The 26,139-nt window shown below is 35.1% G+C and overlaps 1 protein-coding gene across 1 annotated transcript; it reads right to left on the bottom strand.

The window, feature by feature from the left end:
• Window positions 1-2,388: 2,388 nt before the first annotated feature.
• Window positions 2,389-25,708, bottom strand: prkcba (protein kinase C, beta a). Its single transcript, XM_016534595.1, has 16 exons — window positions 25,329-25,708; window positions 24,805-24,836; window positions 13,857-13,939; window positions 11,904-12,015; window positions 11,231-11,359; window positions 8,780-8,936; window positions 8,546-8,680; window positions 8,402-8,462; window positions 7,467-7,640; window positions 7,283-7,374; window positions 6,805-6,867; window positions 5,595-5,733; window positions 5,420-5,500; window positions 5,217-5,324; window positions 4,994-5,134; window positions 2,389-3,052 (listed from the first exon to the last, which is right to left on the bottom strand). The coding sequence occupies exons 1-16, from the start codon at window positions 25,478-25,480 to the stop codon at window positions 2,897-2,899; spliced, it is 1,815 nt and encodes a 604-aa protein (XP_016390081.1). The 5' UTR covers window positions 25,481-25,708; the 3' UTR covers window positions 2,389-2,896.
• Window positions 25,709-26,139: the final 431 nt, after the last annotated feature.

Here is a 26,139-nt window from a genome sequence, read left to right as displayed (position 1 = left end):
TTCTGATGAATAGAAAGTTCAAAAGAGCAGCATTTCTTTGAAATAAAAGTCTTTTGCAACATTATGAATGTCTTTACTACTGATTTCTATCAATATAATGCGTCTTTGCTGAATAGCAGTATTAATTTCTTAAAAAAGAAATCTTTACCGACCCAAACGTTTTAAATGATAGTGTACATTTTAACATTAATTTGTATTAATTAACATTAGTGAATTACTGTATATGAATATTTATAAATGGACATTAACAAATTTTGAAAAGATTTTTACACTTTATTACACTTATCGTGAAATGTTAGCACTTTCACTGTCTAATTTTTCATTTCTAAAAAATTTGATATTAGCCCACAAAGCCTTGGTGACATCAGCAGAAAAAAGCTGATCATGAATTACGGAGGCACTTTGGAAAAATATGCCAAATCACCTGAAACATGCACGAAGAAAGCAAATAGGATCCATTTAGATTTTATGTTGACTTTAAATCAGACATCTGTGATTATAATCACATATCAACTGTAAAGACAACACGAAAACATCACAGAGGATAATCAGATACTAAAAGTCAGAAACAGCAAAAAAGACCAAGAGGAAACTGATGAAGAGGAACCCACAGCTTGAAGTTACATCAGAATCAAAAACGCAAGACAAAAGAGAGTCAGTCTGGAGGAGGCTGAATTAAACCACAAATAACATGGAGGGACAGTACAGACTCAGAGGAGAGCAGACTAGACCATAAATGTCTAAAACATTTAACAAAAATTCTCTAAAAAGCCATGAGAATGAGACGAACATTTGGACATTAAAGTCCAGCCACCAACTGGAGACAAACAGCTCAAAGTTCTGCTAATCACATAAACCAGGAACAGAGAGACACCAAATGCCCTTTCATTCAAGACAGAGGACAATCAAGACAAAGTCCTACCTTCTGCTAGAGGCCCAAACCAACTTTGGAGAGAAGTACTTCTTGAGAGTCTGGTCCCTGTACCTACTTAATTACTGCACAATCATGTCCTCATGAGACCCAGAAGTCCAAACGCACAATTTCACACACTCACGCAAAACACTCCTTTTATTCTCCTATGGATCTGCTGTTTGCTAATGGTTATTTTGCGGGTAACTAAGCAGGTAGCTTATTTTTAAGACTAGTCAATTAGCGTTCTTTCTTGCATTGTGGACACTGTTTGGGATCAGTAAGTTTTTTTTTTACTTTACTTTTTTTTACTTTTATTCACTAAGGATTCATTAAATTGATCAAAAGTGACAAATAAAACAATTTATAATATTACAAAACATTTCGAATAAATATCTTCATAAAAGATTCCTGTAAAACTGCATCATGGTTTTCACAAAAAAAATCAGCAGCAAAATTTGTTTCTTGAGCAACAATTCTGCATATTAAAATGATTTCTGTGACACTCAAGATGTTGCTGTTTTTTGTACTGTATTTTTGATCAAATAAATGCTGCCTCGGTGAGCATAAAAGACTTCTTTAAAAACATTTTCTTACTGACCACCTTATATATGTTATATATACCGACAAAATATATATATATATATGCTGATATTTACTGTATGTTAACATGAATTTTGCATTTTATAGTTTGGAAAAACTTTTTTAGACTGCAGAATTCTATTTACCAGAAAAATGAAATATTGTCATCTAAAAATGATTATATTATTATAAGACTGCATATTATTAACTAAAATAATAAAATATCAGTATTCAGAGACTACATTTCGGCACTAATTGTGTATGCAAGAATAAACACAGAGAAGGAAAATATACAGACATACAAAAATCATTAATATATTCCAAATACATATTCATATATTTTCCTCTATAGAAACAGTCTGTCCACAGCTTCACAGTAATTTGATCCAAACACTGCCAGGCACAGATAACAAGTCAAAAAATGTCATACATCACAGATTTGGCAGAATAATGACATAAAAGATATGTTCTCGTAAGTAGTTACAACATCATCATCATCATTATGTCTGGAATTAAGTTGTTGTAGTCACATCACTATCATTTCCAGTTGGTTTAAGGATGTGGTTATGAGTATCCAAGCAGCATTGGTTGGAAAACTACACGTTGCATGACCAGTTCTTAAACTTTAATCTCTGACTTGGCACAGTTTCACACAAACACACGTACAACACCCAACCGAAAAAAGCACTAAAATGGGGTGAGACCCAGTAAACATCCCGATCAATAAGCGGTAAATGGTTCATCTGAGGCGCATGGCTTGTGTGTGCATGTGGGGAGAAAGATAGATTTGGCAGCTATATTTAATATTCTAAAGATATGCTCCATCAGAGACAATGAGTGAATCTCACAAAACCTCTAGGGCAGGTCTAGATCACATTTCACCCCAAAATGAAAAGAAAATAATAAGAAACAAATTGATAAATAAAATGAAGCCAATTTTTAAAACCATTACAATCTTTTTTTGCATTGTCACATCACAAAATGAAGAATCACACTGATTCTCATCACATTTTGAGTGCATTTTTTTGTCTGATTCTTAAATTGTGATTATAGTTGTCATTGTCATTATAATATATATATATATATAATCTAGGGGTGAAATGTGTCCATAACACTGGATTTATCCGTAAAACTACAGTCCATGATATGCAAGCATCAAATGGTCAAAATCTCGCAAGGCTGCCACACATTCACTCTTTATAGGTTCTTTTACAAAGTTAGTCAATTTCTTTCCTTGATCCTTTTAATCAAACAAAAAATAATAAGCAGGAAGGAACAATATGAATAGAAATTACCTCCATTCATCCATCAATCTGGCTGAACTCTCTCACTGGCTCATTCAGACTATGTAATTTCAAGATCTGTAATCTCATTGGCCCCTATTTTGAGCTTGGCTAAAACTGGCTACTTGGATTTCACAGATGCAAAATTTTGATTAATGTACGAGAAGCCCTGAAATTCTTCTTGGTCCAGGTTTTGAATCACTTCCTGGTCAGGAGGGGTCAGGACGGGAGGATGGCGGGTGAAAAAACGATCAAAGTTCTCTGCGTCTCGACCGCACTGTGGAGAAGACGAGAGAAGAGAGATGTGGGATGGGAAAATGATGGTACGGCGTGAGCAAACAAATGAGGAATTAATGACAAATGGAAGCTTCAAATGTGGCAAAATAACTGAAAAAAATTATTCAGACGTGTGATAATAGTAACAGTTAATTGAGTGAATGTGTAATGATAGAAAATGATGAGCACATACCTACATTGCATAACTAAATTATATGCACATACTGTCAGTCAAACACCTTCCTGTTCTCGTTTGAGCAAAACATTTCATGCACATCATTTTCTGTGTTAGAAACATATTTCTGATGCTGCTAATTGTTGTGCTGCTAGAAGTCGACACATAAAAAAACCCATTTCGTTTTCAGGTGATGAATGTGCAGCATTCATAAAAATGTGATCTGTGGAATTGGACAATTCCAAGTGTTCAAAAAGAAGTGAGAGGGTGAAGAGCAGGGATTGTGGGAAAATAATAAGGGTTCTGTATCCAAATCACTTACCTGTGAATGGGTAAATTGGTTTTGAATTCAATATTTAAATGTTTATTCTTTGAACTCACCTCACACATCCTTAATGCAGAATTATGTGGGGCGGGGCTTGCTATAACTGGCCAATCAGCCCACAGTCAAATGCATTATCAGAAATATATGCTTAGACTTTAGAGCAAAGAACAAAATGACGACCTAACCTGAATCAGGCAGCACCGTTACATGGAGATCTATGCACATATAGACTTATCATGAAGAATTCAAAATAAATCAAACCTGTTAGAATACTCCTATGCAATCTGTTAACTGCAGGGGCTTAGGAATGATCCGAAAAGTGGGAGACACATTAAAAATCTCATCAGCTTCTCTTCACATATACAACATGATTTCAAATGCCTAGTTGCCATGGATACACTCATTCCAGATACCATTTGAAAGCTTAAAAACAAATAACTAGTATTATTGTCAGTTTAATAATTAGATCTAAACTTTGTTGCAAATCATGTGACACTGAAGACTGGAGTAATGATGCTGAAAATTCAGCTTTGCCATCACAGGAATAAAACATATGAAAACAAAATAAAATAGAAAACAGTTATTTTAAATTGTAATAATTTTTTACTGTTTTTGCTATATTTTGATCAAATAAGTATAGTCCTGGTAATCATAAAAGACTACTTCTTTAAAAAACATAATGAACGATACTGTGATATGTAAATATATAAAACTGCGTATACATATTTACTATACTATACTAAATATTTACTTTACTATACTAAACTATATATATATATTTTTTTAATTAAAGATGACTTTTCTTCTGTTGTTCAGCAGTATAGTGCACATGCTGTGCCAGGCGCAGCTTGGGTCATGAATATGAATTAATTTAAGTGATGCAGATGTTGGCAGATAAGCAGTGCATTACCATTAATCACTTGCACATTGTTCAGCCAAAGCAGCTGGTTGGCTTTGAAACAGCATATGTATCATTTTATCATTGAAATTGTGCTACATGTCTTTAAAATGAATACAATGATATATTTTAGTGTGGTTTAAGTGTCTGAATACGTTTTTGGGTCACTGTATATCCACATCCTGAGTCAACCCGTAAAATTCTTAAAATGCTCAGTTATAGTTTTCTGCAGAATTTCAGTCTAAATAATAAAGCAGACCTTCACTGCCTCACATATTTGTGTTTTCATAATCTTTGTGGTTTAACAGCAGAGCATGAAGTGTCGCTTTACTTCCTGCACTGAGCATTTTGGAACCACAGCGTCTTGGCCACATACACCAAATCTTCTCTAAAAAATGAGACACATAAATAATGAAGATATTCTCCATCACATGTACTAAAAACAAGAAAAGTGTAAAAAGGATGCCATATTATTGCCACGTGCAGCAATGCACCCACCTGATAACACACACACACACAAACAAACCGCTGCATTATTACTTACTGCTTTGGGTTTGAAGGGAGGTTGAACTTCCATATTTTGCAGTTTTTCCCAGTCCATGTAGCGGAAGAAAGCGTGTTCCTTAATGTCTCGCTCTCCCTCCGGTCCACAGCCCAGACGCTTCCCTGGATGCTTGGTCATCAGCTGCCAACACGTAACAGTGTCGGTTAGTGTATGCAAGCATAGACAAGAATGTATAAAGTGTGTGTTTGTGTGTGTCGCCTACCCCTTTGCATATGGCCACTGCTTCTTTGGACATGGATTTGGGGTAAGACACATGATGCTCCATGATTGACTGGAAAAGCTCATCTTCATCCTCACCATCAAAAGGGGGCTAAAGAAGAGGAAGCACACAGGCATCACTGCATCTATCACAATCACATAATGCTCTGAATTTAGACCCAGAATGATAAGGTGGCATTAGTTTACCTGTCCTGCCAGCATTTCATAGAGGAGAACTCCATAAGCCCACCAGTCAACAGACTTGCCATACGGCTGATATGCAATGATCTGTAACACAGGAGAGCATATATATGCCTCGTGCGCACTAACATAAGTGTAATAACATAAGACTCACATAACACACTCATATATCCACACACACCTCTGGGGCAATGTAGTCTGGAGTGCCACAGAAGGTTTTGGTTGTGGTCCCATCAAACATGTTCTCTTTGCACATGCCAAAATCTGCAATTTTAATGTGGCCTTCAGCATCCAACATCACATTATCCAGCTTCAGATCTCTATACAAACCCAGAAAACAAAGAGCAACAGTGTGTGTGAGCAACACACACACACACACACACATACACGCATTACTAAATATTTGCTCTGACAACAATATGATTCTTTACTAAATAATGCAACGCATCACGAAATATGAGATTAAATTTCATTATTTTGGTATATTAAATATATGACATTAACTGGAGGGACATCATTTTTTACATCGTTAAAGGGGTCATATGATGTTGCTAAAAAGAACATTATTTTGTGTATTTGGTGTAATGAAATGTGTTTATGTGGTTTAAGGTTCAAAAAACACATTATTTTCCACATACTGTACATTATTGTTTCTCCTCTATGCCTCCGGCGATCCACAGCACTAAGTTGATGTATTTCCTCAGCGACCAGCACGGATCAGCTCTAGGCATGACGAAGCGGATATCGTCCTCTTTTAGAAGACCAAACAAAGTAGTTTCGCTTTCACAACGAAACACACGGCGGGCTAGAGTGAGCGGAGGCCAGAGGCCTAGAGTGAGCGGAGGGCAGCGGGCTTGAGAACGGCGCGGCTGGCGGATTATATCGTCCTCTTTTGGAAGGCCAACCTAAGTAGTTTCGCTTTCACAACGAAACGCACAGCGCCTTCACGACATGGCAGTGGTGGCAACAACCATACTACAGCGAGAATAAAAGTTACGCCTTCTTTCTTTGCGTGAACATTTGGGCGGCGTTATGCAAATCTTCCCACATCGTGACATAGACATGTGGGGGCGTGTTAGAACGAGCCGTTTTAGGTAGGCGTGGTTAACTCTTAACTTTTATAAAGAATATCTCTTTGGATTTGAGGCTTTAGTCTTTGCAACTTTACAGATCTTCTTTATGCACCAAGAGCTTGTAACACTCCAAAGAGAAAGAAAAAATTGAAATCGCATCATATGACCCCTTTAATAGATTTATTTGTAGAATATTGACAAATATTTTTATTGTTATTAATGCATAATGCTTTGTGTATTATTATAACAGATTATTAAATACTGTGATTGTTGCATTTCATTTTTATGCTTAGATTCACAAACAAACAATAATTTCACCTGTAAACAATGCCCTTTGATTGAAGAAAGAACAAGCCGATGGCAATTTCTGCAGCATAGAACCTGATGGTAAAAAAAAGAAAAGAATTACTGATCTGACTCTAAATAATAATTTTGTTGGTTAGCATGGCATAGCATTAATATTTAAAACACATCAATAACCATAATTGATGACTACGAAGTTTGCTTTTATAAAATGGGAAAAATAAAGTAATATTTTAAGCTTTTGTAATGTTTCTGAAAGAAATTAAAAATAACTGTTTTCTATTTTAATATATTTATAATAATAAAATGTCATTTATTCCTATGACGTAGAATTCATTTATTAGGTTAGTCCAGTCTTAAAATAATAATCTAGAATACTATTTTGTGCAATAAATAATTTGTATAATTTTAACAAAAAAAAAAAAAAACATTATTTCAATAATTTTGTCATTCTTTAACTGTTTTGTGTTTGTTTTTAGTAGTGAATACATACACAGCATGGGGTTCCTTAAATTTTCCCACTTGTTGTATTTGATACATCAAATCTCCACCGTTGATATACTCCATCACAAAGTAAAGACGGTCCTACAAACAACAACAACACAACTGATCATAGGTTTATAATGTGTTTTTCATATGTATGTGAATCTGCTTAGTACAGAGAGTGTGATGTGTACCATGGTCTGAAAGCACGAGTGGAGCTGGGTGAGGAAGGGTGGTTTGCCAGAGAGAGCGAGAACTCTCTTCTCCACCATAGTGCATTCCACATCATCATCCTGAATGACCACATCCTTCTTCAAGATCTTCACCGCGTACAGCTCATCTGCGCCTTTACGCTCGGCGAGCATCACCTGTAGAAAGGCAGCGCAAAGGAGAACATGATTATTCTGATAATGACATGATAATTAAAATAATTTTGTCATTATTTATTCTTTAAATTGAAGAAGAAATGTACTAATTTATTGAGCGATAAATGTATGTAAAATTGATTTTATGATATTAAAATTACATTATATAAAGTCTACAAATGGCATTATGTTTTGTTAAATATTTCATATGGATTTAATTTATAAATAAATGACCTGTTAAGAAGATCTTTTTCAATTATTTACTGATAAATGTGAGTAATAATGAGTGATTTTTTCAATTTCTGACTATTTAAAAATAACTTTTAGAGGACTTTTAAAAGTTTTTATGAATACTAACCATTTTTAAAGTCTCATATGGTCACCATAGTGGCCTTTATTTAATCAAAAATACAGTAAAACGATTTTTGCTATTTTAAAATGTAATTTATTCCTATGATGGTAAAGCTGTATTTTTAGCATCATTACTCCAGTCTTCAGTGTCACATGATCCTTCAGAAATCATTCTAATATGCTGATTTGCTGCATTTTTTCTTATTTATGCAAGATTTCTTATTATCATCGATATTGAAAACAGTTTTGCTGCTTAATATTCTATTTATACATTTTTTATATTCTTTAATGAATAGAAAGCTCAAAAGAATTTGAAACAGAAATCTTTTTTAACCTAATTCACTTAAAAAAACGAACTTTTGAACTGCATTTAATCTCAAAAAGTAACATATTAGCTTCGGCAGACCTTACACTAAGTCTGGTGGAACTGGAACGTTGAAATACTCCCCTTCCTCTTGGCCCAGCAACTTAAACCTACAATCCAAACAGATGAAGAGGATGGTCTCAATCCTCGAGCGCTGAGGTCTCATGTGTAGGAGGTATCTGGTAGTGCTTACCATCCGTCGACACCTTGTTTCTGCAGCTCAGAGATGCCAAAAGACATCGACCCCATGAAGTCATTTCTGCTGGTCAGATCCCAATCCCACACCTCCACTGACAAACGCCTGTCTTTATCTGTATCTCTGAGGTTACTATAGTAACACGAAGATGGAAACAGACAATGCACATGTGAAACAAACATCCATATCCATTCCACACAAATGAATGCACTTGATTTATTTGCCACTCACAAGCTGAAGTGTTCGTCCCAGGTAGGATTGAGGGAGCACTTGATGGTTTTGGTCTTCTGCTTGCTCTCGCTCTTTGGGTCTGGAATTAATTTAAGCTTCACGTATGGATCTGACAGGCCGTTTGGATCCATTGGCACCAAGTTACGAGCTTCCTTGACTATAATATAAAATACAGAAAAATATCATTTGAAAACCAATGGATGAAGTATTATATGTACTTCAACTGTAGTATCTTCACGTGCAATTTGTATTTCAAAGTAGATAAGTGTTTTTTTTGGTATTATTTATATACTATTGAAATATTTATTAATATATTGAAGTAGCTTTTATTTGTATATTTCAGTTTTAATTTTAAGTTTTATTCATTTTGTTGTGTGCGTTTGTCATTTTTTATAGTTTTTGTTGTTTGAAACATTTCTATGTAATGTAATACTATTCTATTTCTATTTACTTAAAAAACCAAAACCAAAATAAAAAAGTTTATAAATAAAACTAACATTACTAAAACTGAAATTTAAAGAAATTGTAGCTAAACAGAAATATTTAAAACAACAAAAACGAATAAAAAGCACATTCAATTACTACAACTTAAAAAGCTTGCCTTGTCAAATAACTGAAATAAAACAAAGTTAAAGTTTTCAAAAATATTTATATTTTATTTCATTTTATTTCAATTACTTTTTTTGGGAGGGGGGGGTTCCTGTTTTTTGGTGTTTGTGCATTGCTAGGTGGATGCTAAGGGTTGTTTCTATGTGGCTGTTGTGGGGGTTACTATATTTGAACAATGTCATCAGCAGATTAATTCTAAAGAATCTGTAAGTTTGCTATAAATGAACAGCGACGTGTATGAAACTTCTATCTATATACTTAGGCCTCTAAATGTATCTGTAGAGAGCTGATGGATGGGTGAGCTGGTGTGTGGGTGTGTGTGAATGGGATGTGGGGCAATCGTTGGCGGATTGATCTCATGTTTCCAGAGGATGCAGTTTCTGCCCAAGGCAAAAAGAGCTGAGAAAAACACAGACTCGTTTAGAACACTTTGTTGCCGAGCTGTGTGTTTTTAAATTGAGTGATAGAAGCATTTTTCCTGAAGACAAATTGTATTTTTTTTTTAATCAAATTTACCACACAAAGACCTAGAAATCCTCTTTAGCTAAGCCCAAAACATGCAAACATCACCATTATTGCAACATTTCCATTCAATACTCTTGTACTGGTTTGCATGCTTAGCTGAAATTTTCAGCTAGAAAAGCAGTTTGCTTTCTGCCCTGCTGATATATTATGTATCCCACAACAGTACTAACACGCACAATGAACACTGATGATATTTGCTTATAACATTACATATTCAAAACTAGCACAGCTGTGGGTTCTTTAGTTTCTGAACAAAGCCCTTCCTCACTACTCCAGTCAAGTAAATTATTATCAGAGCATTTGTTTGAAAAAGCTACTGACCAACTATTAAAATGATTAAAATGTCACATTAAAATTCAGCGCATTGAGAATTTTTAGAAGTGTATCTCAATAAAACCTTTATCTATCCATGTCGGGACTAAATATCCACACACTGATAGTGTAGCTACACAGTAGTTTCAGGGGTTGTAAAATGTTTTGTCAATTAACCAATCCTGTTATTTATGTAGTATCATCTAAATGAACTGAACTGAATCAAGACCAATTATTTAATATTAATACCTAATTCTATTGTTTAAATCGCTCCTCTAAATAAAACAGGATTAAAGCATGCCAACTCTGCTGGAAACAAACCTCAGTTTAGATGGTTTGCAGGTCTAAATTGTTTTTAGCTGGTCCACAAATGAACAAGCTTGCATTTAGCTAGATTAGATGAGACCAGTTGGTTTCTTAGCCTGACGTTCTGACAGTAAAAAGTGACCAAAACTCCTCTAAAACCAGCTCAAAATCTGAAGTCGGTATGCTGTTTTTATGTTTTTAATCTCTTATGCTCAACAAAGCTGCATTTATTTGATCAAAAATGCAAGAAAAATGTTTAAAGTGCCTGTCCTATTTTATAATATTTTGATGATATGGCTAAACTGAACTTTCAGTAGCCATTACTCTCTATTATATCAGTGTCACATGATCCTTCAGAAATCATTCTAATATGCTGATTTGACGATCTTCATAAGCATGTGACATTGATCATTTTTTTCTGAATTTTTTTGATCAGTAGAAAGCTCAAAAGGACAGCATTTATTTGAAATAGAAATCTTTTGTAAATATTTTTACTGTCACGATTTACTGTATCATTTTGTGGGTGGTTATTATATGTGGCATGTGGTTACTAGGGTGTTCTGAGTGGTTGTTACTGTAGGGTGTTCTGAACCACTAAATTGGCTTAATTTAAGAGTCATTGAAATATCCCCACTATAATATATATATATATATATATATATATAAATTGTGTGTGTGTGTGTGTGTGTGGGAACTCACCAGTCACTGTGAGAACATTATTTGTGATACTAGCACTGATATGCAGCCGTCCTCTCCTCTCGGTGTGGTCTGTTCCACACAGGCTGGGAACATTCTCCACGCATCGTTTATGAATATTCATCATACAAGCTGCAGAAAACCACACATAATTAGATTGACAGCATTACACATGCAGGGTTTGTTTCTCACTCACTACTTACTAAGAAATGCCCACACAATCACCGCAGACACCAGGACGCACACCCACAGACACACAAAAATCACACCCACGCTAGCTAACATACAGAACACTAAATAGACAGCTGTATTTACACATGCACTGCACATAAAATTATTTAAACAACTGAACGATTCAAAAACAATTCATGTTTATATGTGCCCAATCTATATATGTTTAAAGCAGTGCTATTTTTCATTATATATAGAATATTTATATAAGCATTCAGATTTTTATTGTCTTTTAATTAGATAAAAAATAAAAATACATCCATGTTAATAGATTTATAGTCTCATACAGAACATAACATAAACATTTTGCATTTCATGCATCATTTCCAAATGATCAAACAGATGAGCAGATCAAACAGTCTATTATGTAATGCATGATCATAACCGGCAGAGGTCACTGTATGAGGGCTTTCATAGTTCAGTGTGTGCGCAGGTTCAGACTCACTGTCGCATTTCATCCCCTGGTGTATGAGCCCGTACAGTAGAGAACCACAGTGGTCACAGAATGTGGGGCTGGAGTATGTGTGTACCTTGAACCTATGCTTACTTCGAGGGTCCTATGACACAAAACACACACCGTTTCTTATCAAAATAAGAAAGCACCTCAACAGAAGAGTGAAATTACTAAACCTTAGGTTACAACAATAATGCAGAAGCAAACACACATGCAGTCACAATGCAAGTTATAGCGGAAATATATAGTGCATATAGGTTTGAAATATATAGTAACATTATCAATAGATAAAAATACAATATTTTTAATAATCACTATATATATATATATATATATGTGTGTGTGTGTGTGTGTGTGTGTGTGTGAGAGTGTGTAAAGCTGTATTTTTTTTCCTTCTCTCAAATCTTTATATGAATTGAGAAGTTCACGCCACGGAGTGAATGAATTCCTGTTTCAGTTCTTACTCCCACCTGAACATGTAAAACATCTGAAAGAACAGCTATATCTGCCTAAAATCACTGTTGCTTAAAATAATTTCATTACATACCGATTCATTTAATACTGAAGGTGACAGTTATAAATACACTGTATCACAGCAAGTGCATTAGAAACAGATGTTACACCTACACCAACACGGTATCACTGAGATACTATAATGGTTTTTATTAATATTTTGAATATTAATATATATTTATCATTTTTATATGTATATTTTCTATTTGTATTCGAACTTTAGTTAGAGTTTTAGTAATTTTGTTGTCATTTTTATTAGTTCTTGTTTTTATTCATTTTTATTTCAGATTTAGTTTTAGTCATTTTATTATATCAGGTTAGACTAAATGAAAATAAGAAAATCTGCATTGGCAGCTAGCTGAAATAAAATAAGTTTTTAAATATTTCATTTCGGTTAACGTTTATTTTATTTCAAGAAATTTTATAGTTTTATAGTTTTAGACTCATAGAAAATGGCAGATAAAAAGGCATTGCAATTTCACAATTCATTCCACCTCAAGCACAAATAATATCCATTCAATTTATGAGAACATTTCACTAAGAATTCACATAAATCACCCATTTAATCCTATAGGAAGTTCAGCAAAACTTGAGCGACTGAGCAAGAGTAACCAAGGAGGGCGGAGCTTGCGAAAGGTCAGCTGCACCCACATAACCGAAAAAGCAAGCACTGCAACTGATAGCAAGATATACAAGAGGGAGTTTAAAAAACAATGAAGAGAATTCTGCAGCACTATATGAAATGTTATGATAAATTCCTACAGCTAGGGGGCGCCAATGTAGAGACCCAAAGAAATAATGTACTGCAAAGATTACTATAAAAATAATGCAGCTATATGAAGAAGCAGAATTTTGACGGTTGCTTTTCCTTTGTTTAAATAAGTGCAGTCAACGTTAAATAAGGAGTCAATGGTGAAAGGGTCAAGAACCAAAGCTTTCCTACACATCTGCATCACACAACGGAGATGCAACAAATATCACTTGTGAAGTACAGTATCATTCATGGAAAACAAACATAATTGGCTGCAATGCAGAAACAAAGCACAACACAGGAAGTGCGCGTGTGCGTCTGCTTTTACACATATAGGGAGGAAGCGCGGTTATAAATAGAGATTAGAGAAGAGAAAACTGATGCCTCTGCCTGTTTGCATGTGAATATATAATGCAAGCAAACACAAGAGGAACATGATTAGTGTTAGGCTTCATTAAACAGTACATAATCAGTTACCACTGAATAAATATTTAAACTGCTCACCAAGCAGTGTGCCTACATAAGTGTGTGAGTGTGTGTGTACTGCTTAGTCACAGGAAGAAGTTTCTTCAACTGAAAAGGAAGTGTATTTCACTATCAGAAAAGATGGCGCAAGAGAAGCCAGAAGTGGGGAGGATGAGGGGAGTTTTCTAGTGTATGTGTTCACAGGCTTTACTTACATCTGATGCGGGGCCCTTGTCGGCCCCGGGGCAGGAGAAAGTAACAAACTCATGGCAGCGTTTGTGGACCACGAAACCGCACACTGGGGGAGAAAAAAGAGAGAGAACTTCATTAGGACTTTTTTTGAACATTTCCATCATTGTGCACAATATTTTACAGAAAGACAGCACAAGCACATTTTTAAGCCAAATTTGTTAGGCTTTGAAGGTAAAACTATTGAGTAGACACTGTTCAGAATGAAGACAAAAATGTTCTGGTTGTCAAATGTTGATGTAATAGGTTAATAGTTAGTAAATGTGATGAACTACACTGTTGGTTACTTGTTGCTCCATTAGTGCTGAGTAACCGGTGGCATAATACAATCACATTCAGACATATTTAAGTGCAGCTCAAGGGTCCAAATACTTCTTGGAGTCACTGTTTATGATATTTAATTTTTTTATATTATATAAAAAATATTTTAATTTTTTATATAAGCTCGAGATGACATTTGTGCATTCTAGCTATTCACATCAATCAGTGTTGTTTCAGTATTTTTATATACTATTATAATATTTCTTAATGTTTTCAAATAACCCTAATTTTTATATTTTCAGTTTTCACTTAAATTTTTAAGTTTGAGTATTTTTACTATGGTAGGTTCATAATTTTTGTTCTTTTTTTTTTTCAGTTTTAATTGTAATAATTTTAATACATCAACTTAGTTATTTTATTTCAGTCTAATTAAGTTTAAACATGTATATATTTATATAAACATGCATGTAAATATTACATTTTAATATTTATATGTACTATAAGTCTAAATATTTATGCATTTTTTATTTCAATTAACTATGATAGTTAACAGTAACACTGACATGAATCCAAGTAGTTTAAGATGAAAGTTTGTTTTTACTACGTTGTAATTTTTCTAGTTTTCATTCATTTCTATTTAGTTTTTTTTTTATTTTTGTTCTTTTTAAAGTTCTAATATTTATATATTTAAATATAAACATATTTATAATTATATACATTTTTTAAAATTTTAAATCTATTCAAATTAACTGTAAAAGTAAACAATAACAACACCGACATGAATCTCAGTAGTTTGACAAGTATGACACATTTGTTTATTTCTTCACAACACCCTGTAATGTAGGCCTAGGCCTTATTTGCATGTAAGCAAAAATGTAAAACTTTCAAGCTGTCAACAAATAAAAGTCGCCATATGTAATTAAACTTCATCATGTACATGTCTTGTTGCTTCAGCTGCATTGTGAACTAGAGCCAAGCATTTTGTCTTCCGGCTTATGTTTGCATAATTGCCCAATTTGCCAGTTACTTGATCATAAACCTCACAACCTAAGGTTATAAAAGAATATGCCTCTGAAAATCTAATACTCTCTAAATGTTATAATAAAACACCAAAACCCCATATTCTCTGGTGAGTCCAAACAGGTTCATATTCGGCACAGTTATTGGTAGGGGTCAAAAAAGGGTTACATTTACACCTCAATCTCTGTATACAATGTTAAACTAGCATTAGGTCAAACTATGAATACATAACACAAGCTAAAAGAGTCCACATTTCGAAATAACCATGGAGTTCATGGAGGCCTAAATGAACTTTTCACACATTTTCTGTGCTGATTTCTGCAGAACATTTTTAAATATGTTAAACAAATCGGAAAACACAATCAGAATAATGCACATAATGATAAATGTACACATTGAATTCACCGCAAATCACTTCAAAATGTCTGTCAAATGAATGTAAATGTATAGGCATCAATAAAGAATTTATATTTATGATATAAACATTTTTACTAAGTTAATAATACTTTAATAGATCATGCTCTTGTTCAAAATATAGCATGGGATGGGATAAAAACTAAAAAAAAATGATTGAGGCTTTTTTTAATCTGCTCTTTTTATAATCGGTCTAACGGTGTGGCAATCAAAGCCTATAATCATAAACCGCTAATGATTATTTGCCAGCTAAGCCCTGATCAGCACTGAATGATGAAAACTGAACACTCCAAAATCCTGGTATTTTTGTCTTATTTGTAAGGTTAAAATATCTAAAAATCCTTGAATCCTGATCATTTTACCTGAGAAGCAAAACAGCATAAGATATTTAGCATATATTTAAAACAAGACTGTTTTGTCTTATTGCACTGAGTATTTTCCCATATATTTTACACATAAACTAGTTAAAGATAAGTGAACAAATCTGACAGTGCAGTAAAACAAAATACACTTGTCAACAAGTCTAAAAATCATTTGCAGAGTCACTTCAAGTAACTGTGTCTTGTTTTGGACGTTTTTTTTCCCCCTGAAAAACAAGTCAAAAAGTCTAATTATTAAGAAGTATGCAGAAAACACAGCTTACAAGGGGTAGTTTTGGAGGTACAAGGAGTCCAGCTTGTAGACATTATTATTATTTTTTTTACAGGTGTCAAAGATCAGATTCTTTGAATATATATGTATATATATATATATATATATGATGTAAAAATTAAACATATTATCTAGTTATCTTATCTGGCACTTTACAATAAGGATCCATTTGTTATCATTAGTTAACTACATTAGTTAACATGAACGAACAATATAGAATACTTCAAGCATTAATTATACTTAGTTCATTTTAACAATATTAAAATCAAAAGTTGAATCTGTCTATATTATTTAATAGACTTCAGCTGATAAGAACTAACAATAAACAGTTGTATTTTTATTAACTAACATTAACTAACAAAGATTAATAATACAAACTGTAACAAATGTATTGTGCATAGTTAGTTAGTTATTGCTCATAGTGTTGTTAATGTATTAACTGACATTAGCTAATGGGACCTTATTGTAAAGTCTTACTGCCTATTTTTTCAGGACCATGCATATATATATATATATCTTGCTTATATTAATTAAGCATACTTTTCAGCATAATGAATTGTAAATGTTACTGACAAATAAAACTGGCCTGACAACCATAAAGAAAGAAGCAACAATCAGATAAACACACACAAAACATCACAGGCCTTCAGACTTTAATCACTGGGAACTAGCACTTATTATTAACCAGACTATTAAATATGTATTGTTTGACTAATTATTTATGAGGTTGATAACCCAATGGCAACTGTTGCGATCTGTGATTTAGCTGCAAACCTGTTTCACAAAAATGCTATTTCTGTCCATTTCGCACACACATGTAGTGTACAATTTAGCCTTCTGAATACCTGGGTGAACTTGACAAGCCAGGTAAATAGCAATACAGGGGTAGAGGTGAGGGAAGGAACCACAGTCTGGTATGCACTGACATTCCACACAGGAATGCATGCATAGTTACATAAAGGAGGCGGCAGGGACGGTTGAGTCACAGCGGCCAGACTGAAGCTAAAGGATCTCCACTTCACATGTAAACAGTCTATTCTACTCGGCACACCCTTCCCCTTTTCTAGAGAAGCATTCCAGGACATTCCCTCTTTAATCTGTCAGTTGTTGCCTAGCAACAAGACCTAAGGGTTAAAGAGAGTGGAACTGTTCTCTCCGCTAAATGTCAAGTTTATAGTCTCCCTTAGCTTAACTCTTGACAATATCACAATTATACACATGTAGAGGAGAGTGGGGTAAGATGTGTGACTTCCTTAATCTAGCAAACTGTATACAATTTTTGCCATGTAATTATATACACTGCAGTTGGTAAGATCTTTTTAATGTATTTGAAATAAGCCTCTTATGCTCACCAAGGCTGGATTTATTTGATAAAAATACAGTAAAAACAGTATTATTAATAACTTCTCTATTTCATTACATTTTAATGTGTAATTTATTCCTGCGATGAGAAGCTGAATTTTCAGCATCATTACTCCAGTCTTCAGTGTCACATGATCCTTCAGAAATCATTCTAATATGCTGATTTGCTGCTCAACTAACATTTCTTATTATCATCAAGGTTGAAAACAGTTGTGCTGCTTAATATTTTTGTGGAAACCATGAAAACGGTGATGTTTTTTCAGAATTATCTGATGAATAGAAAGTTCAAAAGAACAGCATTTATTTGAAATAATCTTCTGTAATATTATAAATGTCTGTACTGTCACTTTTGTTCAATTTAACGGATTACTATAAAATAAAAAATAATAATTTCTTTAAAAAAATAATAAAATAAAAAAATCTTAATGACCCCAAATTTTGTAGTACTGTAGTTCATGTGGAAAGGGCCTTTTAAAAATGTACGTGTTCTACAAAGCATGTAAAATGAAGCAAATTTCACCAAAGACATCTGAGGTGGCGCTCAGAAAAAAAAGAAAAACCACCATTCAAGTATTGATTTACCTTTATGTATTTCTGTACAACACTAACTTTTTAAGTATTCCCAATGATTCAACCTGCCTGTGGACAGCACAGTTTCTCCCTAACCTACTTTTTATAGAAATCATATTTGTCCTGTTATAGACATCTTGAAATATAATTTGGCATATTAACTGCATCTCAAACTTTTTCCTGACGAGAGGCAACTCAAGTGGCACAGCTTCGCCAGTTCACACCTACGCATTTGTGTACTGTTATGATAAGACAAACGTTCCAACCATGACGTCTTCGACCTGTTTTCTTTGGAAGCTGAGCAAGTTTGAACCTGCACAGTATCTAGAAGTTCAACCTTTGGTTCATCTCTAACACTAAAATATGGCACAGCAGTGACAGAAAAGTTGCTTTTGCATAGGCAGACTAATTAGATGTGTGATTAAACCTAGAAAATCATGAACACTACTTGCACACTTGCCAGTTAAACCTGTGTCTTGTTCTTTGTTTGTCACCTTTGTTGCACAGTGTGTGCAGTCTTAAATGAGGAGACGAACAGTGAGTACCAAACAAACTTAAAGCTTTAATCCACTGCTTGCAGCAGCATTCACATGTGACAAATTACTGGCCAATGCCCACCAATCTCTTGCCGTAGTAATAGGGATGTAACGATTCACTCAACTCACGATTCGATTCGATTAAACTTTTCTAAAGACAGTAAGTTCCCCTCAGACATACATTCATATAAACTCCTACCCCTAATTGAATCGCGATTTGTTTAGCATCTCAACCGATTTGAATCGTCACATATCTGAATCGATTTTCAAACAGCTCGCGGTTAATCGTTACATCCCTACGTAGTACCGTAAATTAGTGTCGCAAATATTCAGTGCTTATGTGAATATTACAACCTGAATTACTCCTGAGCTTCCTGGACAATATGGACCGTGTGCTTAAATAAAACACACTAGAGAGAAATAAAGAAAATGACAGTTGTGTTTGCAAATGTCACTGCCACGATGCTAAGGTGTTATGGTTGCAAGGACATTGCTATGTGGTTGCTAGAGAGTTCTGTTTGGTTGCTAGGATTGTTCTAGATGTGGCTCAGATCCCTCCTTCAGTGTAAGTTCAATGTTATTTTAACTGGCACGAACGGAAAATTGAGTTCTCGGCTTACAGGGAATGTTCTCAGAACTTTCGCTAACATTCTGGCAAGGGTATGAACAAAAGTTCTTCCAGTAACATGTTCATTCAAAGGTCTTTAATAATGTCCTCAAAACTTTAGCACGAAAACCTTATTTATATCATTCATCATTCGTGGAATGTTTTTTTTTCGTGAAACATCTTAGTTGGATGTTTGGAAGATTTTTTTAAAGGTTACTAAAAACTAAAGTTTTTAAAAATTGGAAAGAAATTTTTTTTTTTAACGTTCAGAGAAACGTTTTTATAATGGGAACATTAGCAAAACATTCTTAGAACATTTTACATTAGGTGGGTTGCAAGTCTACTGTCATAGCAGGAAAATAAAATTCTATATGTAAGTAACAGAATGCAATTAACTCAACCATATGATTATGTATTGTTAGGATAAAAAATAAGCAGGCAATGTTTAAAAGGGAAGAGAAAAGCTTGCCGTATCTTTTCTTGTTGAAGTCAAAGGCTACGCATTCAACTGAACCAAACTCTAATGTATGTTGGTGCAAAATCACCTGTCGTTTGGTAGAAGAAAGCCAAATTAGTTACATCTGAACATGATGAACTGGTTGCGTGACATGCTCTCAGTTTTGAAAACTATGCACGTTAATAAAATACGGCCTAGACTACATTAAATACAAGCACAGCTGCACAATTATTCAATAAAGTGATTGAAGTTGCACGGGAAAATGAGTGCTGAAGAGCATCACCTGACACCAGAAGCTTTAATACTGAAAAGGATTATTTTGGATTCATGACCAAATAAAAAAAAAAAATCTGCAAGGAGTGGCTGCAGAGTAAATAAGATTTACTGCAATTTAGACAGCTTCATTGATTATAATGTGAGCATTTGCAGGAGTCCATAACTCTGCTTGTGAAGCTCAAATGGTTGCTTGAAACAGTGTAAAACTTGCAGTGACAGCTTCAGTGATTAAAATGGGATCAGAGTGTTCCAGTATTCTTTTCTGCATATAATATATTCAATATTTACATAACGGGTTTGTTTATGATGGAGCATGAAAATGCAAGTTGATCATTTAGGCACTAGTTTTCTACAAGACAGATTTGACATTGGGTATCAAATCCAACATCATACAACAATAAACAAAACTGTGCTTAAAATCAGCTTTGAAATTTATTGAGAACCCTTAACTTTAGTGGCAAGGTTTTGTTCAAATGCTCAGTGATGCTCTTCCTAGCAGTCACTAATAAAAGGAATTACACTGAACACAAACCAAATGGCAAAACTAGGCCTTTACACACATTCATTATGGAATCTCTTAAATCCCACAGCTACGCATCTTAATTAGAGTCAAGGTCCTTATTAATTATATCTTTGCGTTCAATTGTTGCCCTCCGGTCATTACAGATGTGTGATTCAGAAGGTTCATGCAGTCAGCGATGACGGGGTTCTGTAGGCCTGCTATCAGTTTGTCTGTCCCTTTAAAACTCTCCAAGCAAGCACAGAGTCCATGCAGTCACTATCATAACATTTCCAAAAACTGCATCCAGTGTTCCATTAGTGTAGAAGTCGTGCACATTACTGTAAACTAAATGTTACTGTTTACTTCACAGTCATTGTCTGTTGAGTGGAATTTGTTTTCTGATCTGACAAGCTTCATAGACAAATGAGTGAACTGAAGGAGGAACCTAAGCCATAACTAGAGACCAGGACATTATAGAGACTTCACGGGATGGGCTATTTAGACTTGAGCTAGTAAGCAACAACATGTTAAAAAACAACAACACTCAGAACACCTTAGCAACCACATAGCAGGACCCTGGCAACCACGCACTGTTGTGAATTTTGCACAGGAAAACACTAATACATCAGTTTTTAAAGACAATTAAAATAAAAACAATTTGCTGAATGAATTGAAGGGAACACAATATGTTTTCTAAATGTAAATGTCTAGGAAGCAAGCAATGAGTTGTATCAGATTTCAAACAACTTCCAACCATTATGATCTCCATTTTTTTTTTACTCATTTTACAAAAAACTTAAGGCTTGAATACCTCTGTTCCCAACCACTAGAATATGGAAATGACATAATTAAACAGTCATGTTTATAGTGAAACTGATCAAAATACAGTTTTTGATTAAAATAAAAACAATCTAACAGTGGGCTCCGCAAAATCAACTTAATTAAAATGGAAAACCAGTTAGCTCACTGACAGATATTTGTTCTTGTTATAAGCATAAACTCACTTAATTTTGTTCAAGCCTTCATTTTACATTTGCGTGAATTGCGTCTCAAGTAAATGCATTTTGATTTAAGGATCATGTTTAGATATTTGCAACGGAAAGCAAAAAGAAAAAATACTAAGGAAGACATTCATTTTTTTGCAATGCATGCAACCTTTAATGAATGTCTTCCTTAGTATTTTTTATTTTTGCTTTCCATTACAAATATCTAAACATGATCCTTAAATCAAGGATCTTAAATTGTGGAAAGGTGAATTAAGACTTTTTAAGACCACATTTTTAAAGAAATTTCTTGTTTTTTAGCTCATGGATCTTTTACTTATCAGACAGTTTTTTACTCCACTCTAAGTATACGCATATACTTTCAGTGTAGTAAGCTTAAAACATAAAAATGATAAGAATCATAATGTAAATGAAAAACAATGACAGCAACTGTTACTTTTTCAAACATCACATTTTGGCACGGTTCCATCTTGTTCAGGCCTGTGTAATTTAATACGAACCTGCCTGCTTGGGTTTATAGATTTACATGCACGCAGGAGCACAACAAGTACATGTTTTGCAGTGGTAGAAAGATCAGTGACGTTAATGAACGAATTAGTAATGTGATGGCATCATAAAAAGCATTATATTTGGCTGTAGCTTTAACAATGGCATTAATATAAGCATTTTGTACAATTTCAAAAATGAGTTGGGTTTACTGAACAGTAGCCTTCACTTCAACCTCTTGTTTGCATTTTCATCTCTATGCACCACCTCACTCTCTTCGCCTCATTCTCAGTCTGCAAGTATTTGCCAGTAAAATTAAATGGTATAAATAGCTGTTGTGCTGGTATCAGACACATCTCTTTGTTACCTGAAGCAGGTCAGGGACACACAGCTCTGACCTCCTCTCATAACTTCTATTTTTCACTTCTACCAATTATAAACCCTTACAAGAAAATTAAAAGAGACAAGTATGCGACGTGAAACTTAAATTAGTCTTGTAAATGTTTATGTAAATGTACCTATTAATATTTGCATTAGGAATTTAAAGAACCCATGAAATCGCTAGACGAACATTGCTTCTGCCCTTTGTTGGAGTATTTCCCATTAAAAAGGTTGATTTGTTCAATTTTTTGTAGTACAATGGTGGTATTGAAGCAGAAATGGACTAAAAGCTACAAATCTCCCGTTTTGGTTTCACAGTGCCTTTAAAAATGAACTACAGGTGAAGGCCCACATGAATGACTAAATGATTGATATTGATTATTTTGTTAATACACAAATGTAATTTTGGGAAAAGCAGGCTGTTCTCTGTTTAGTCTGCACATGTGCAACATGAGCAAGATGGAGGCCTGATCTATGCTTTGATTAATCAGTCTTTATTTCTTTTATGCTTGCATTTGTATGTGTGCGTGTTAAGTAAATGATCAACATATGGTTAACATATTGCTGCATCAGCAACAGACCCGTCTGGCCCTCGCAGAGTACTATAAATATATCAACAGAGTCAATATGTCTTTCTGCTTGGTAAACAGAAAATCTTTTGCATGACTATGCATTACAGCAATTATTTAAAAATGGTATCATGCCAACATACTGTACAAAATGGCATTAGATGATAAAACAGAGCAAAGATTTAATATTGGCAGGCTCTCATATACATACATGATGCCAGAGGGATGAACTATCAAAAAACTAATTCACTACAGAACACAATATTAGAGATTGCAAAGATAAAGAGCCATGGAAGAGAGATGCTGCTCTATGTGTGATAAAATATGTTAATCAATTCCATAAATTTAGAATTTGTTGAAGACCATGTGGAGGCAGGAAACATGGGAACGAGGCGTTATTTCCGCTGACAAGCCAAGCAGTCCATTTGTACAGAACTCATTGTGCTAAAACACGCAAATGACAATTTCGGTGTATTAATTGTACTGTAATGCTTAGCATAACGGTCACTACTTAAATATCAAAGATTATTCACATATCGGTGAGCCAAATGTTTTGGAAACACATATTTAAAACTTGGAGCAATTTAAAATTTTAACTGAAAGATTTGCTGAAAATACTCCTTTCCATACAAAAGATGGAGAAAATGCACAACATGATTTTCAGGTTTCCTTTTTTCTGACAGGTGGGGAATCTTGATTTGATAATCGCTCTCTCTCGCGCTCTCTCTCTCTCGCGCTCTCTCTCTCTCTTTCTCGCGCTCTCTCTCTCTCTTTCTCGCGCTCGCTCTCTCTCTCTTTCTCTCTGTTTCACTCCAAAGAGAAAAGAAAACTTGAAATCGCATCATATGACCCCTTTAAGACTAATTTCCTAGTCCATAAGTAATTTCACCTATAGGCAAAGCAGTTCATTACGCCAGTGGCTGATGTAAGTTTGTCATCTGAATGCTTTTTAAGTTGACTTCAGTGAAAAACATTGTAAAATGCATGACGACTAGCCCTGGTTTCTCCTACTATGTATTTGCTATCTTTTTAAAGTAGCACTGCAATGTAGTAATTGTGGATGATGCGTTTTTAACAGTCCATTAATGATCTGAGTAGGAGGTGATGTGTTAAGGATAATGCTGCCAAATGCCAGTTTAATGGCAGTTTGGGCTTTGACATTCATGGCAACAGTGCCTGAATACTGTATTTCATATCTGAATGTTCACTTTGTAGTTCACATGGGGAAGTTGTCACCAAGGGCTATACTCAGTGATGCCAAGTTAAGAGACAAAAGTTCAATTCAATTACAAATGCTTTTCTCTAGCAGCGCTTTTGTATGGAATGGAAATAATGGCGCAAATGTGCAGCTGCGGCTGAAACTTTAAGGTATGTGCCTAGACAGAAACAAACTACCCAAGGAAATATTCAATGGCGAATAAGCTGTGATGTAACTATTTTCACATTCATTTGTATGATGTGATCCATATGGAGGAAAAAGTAAGCATAAGAGCCAGGGAGGCGTAAGAATATCATACAAAATAAATTGTGAATTGTGAATTAACCACGTAAAATAGTTACAAACTGCTGTGTGTGTTGGCTGTGACAACTAACAACAACTGTCACTCTTAATTTCTTCAACTAGCCACTAGAAAACCAAAAGGCTTCTCTGTATTTCTTCCTCAAACACAAGCAAATGAAATGAAAGAACAATGCAACCATGTTTGCAACACCGCTTGCGTTCAAAAGGCAAGCAGCTGTCATGTAACAGAAAATAAACAGTTGCAGTCATTGAAAATGCACAGACTCAAATTTCTCTAGCGGGCCAAAGAGTCTTACCTTGACACTGGAAGCCTTGCTTGCCGAAACCCCTGCAAAAGAGACGAGACTGGGTGAGAGATTACATCACGGAAACCAAATCTGGATGCATTCCTCTGCGCTCAGCAGCAAGACGCACAGGCGCGCCATATTCCGCAAAATCGCCAAAAACATCTCTAGGATGATGATGATGATGATGATGGCTTAATCATAACGAGAGGGATTTCTCGTGATAGCCAGTTAACATTTATCCTTACTACAGCAAGAGAAGAGCCTAAATAAACATGCTGTAATTGCATAAACACACAAGCGCACTGAAATCTAAACATCTTGTAGAGGTGCAGCATTGCGCTGGACTCGCTGCGCTTGTCGCTTGTCTTTTCCGTCTGCGCTCGGCGTCTTTGTTCAGCGTTGACAGCACTGCGGATGTCTGAGAGCGTTCAAACGCTTTGGTGTTTTTCCTGTCGCGAGCATCAAGTGAGTCACCTGTGCCCTTCGCGGCCGTTTACATACAACAACACCTTTGCGTCCTCCAGCATACTCACCAGATGAAGTCGGTGCAGTGGCTGCAGAAGGTCGGTTGTTTGAAGAAGCGCGCGATGAACTTGTGGTTCTTCACTTCGTGCACGTTCTTCTGCCTCAGCGCGCCCTGCCTGGCGAAGCCTCGCGCGCCCCCCGCAGCCGCTGGGTCGGCCATGATGGGGACGGAATGGATGTAGTGGGTAGAAATCTCCTCGACTTGTAGCCTGCGCCGTTGTACGGGGTCGTGCTCGGCTTGCGCTTCGCTTCCCGGTTGGTCGGCACGCGCGCGCGCAATCGCCTGCCTCTCCCCAGCTGACTGTTGTCGCGAGCAGCGGTGCTTCAGTCAGTGTCAGTGATACTGTAACCACGCCCCCTTCGTGCAGCCGTTTTGAATGACTATTGCGGTTGAGAAAAACATTTTGGTAGCGCAGCCCGATTGAGAAATCCGTCCAAAAAGAATTTCCGAGGAAACTGTCATTAGAAGGGCGACTGAACGAGCGCCAGATGCACAACACTTGTTGATTTGGCGCATTGCAAACATTTACCATGGTAGCTTTCCGCCAAGACGCTTAAAATAATATTAACATTGAAATTGTGCTACGTGGGTATCACATGTTGTGTTGTTACCCTCACTGTGTGGAGATTTAATTATTATTCAGTGTACAGTTGAAACGGTACTATTTTAATATTTTTGTAGTATTTTAATAGGCTATACTGTAGTATTTTTGTATTTTGTTTTAGGCATATGTGTTTAAAAAGTAGAGCATGCATGACACTAATAACTATAAGGTCATGGGTTCGATTACCAAATAATGCAGGAACTGGTAAAGTATA

This window comes from Sinocyclocheilus rhinocerous, unplaced genomic scaffold, assembly GCF_001515625.1.
Source record: "Sinocyclocheilus rhinocerous isolate Xijiao unplaced genomic scaffold, SAMN03320098_v1.1 scaffold1386, whole genome shotgun sequence".
NCBI lineage: Eukaryota > Metazoa > Chordata > Actinopteri > Cypriniformes > Cyprinidae > Sinocyclocheilus > Sinocyclocheilus rhinocerous.
The sequence above is the reverse complement of the archived record's forward strand: the minus strand, read 5'-3'. Positions and strand labels throughout refer to the sequence as shown.

Coding starts and splice junctions, on each gene's coding strand:
- prkcba (XM_016534595.1), bottom strand. CDS start 25,480: ATGGCCGACCCAGCGGCTGCGGGGGGCGCGCGAGGCTTCGCCAGGCAG. Junction 24,837..25,328: donor CACTGCACCGACTTCATCTG/GTGAGTATGCTG, acceptor TCTCTTTTGCAG/GGGTTTCGGCAAGCAAGGCT. Junction 11,360..11,903: donor CCAGGGGATGAAATGCGACA/GTGAGTCTGAAC, acceptor GGTTTTCTGCAG/CTTGTATGATGAATATTCAT.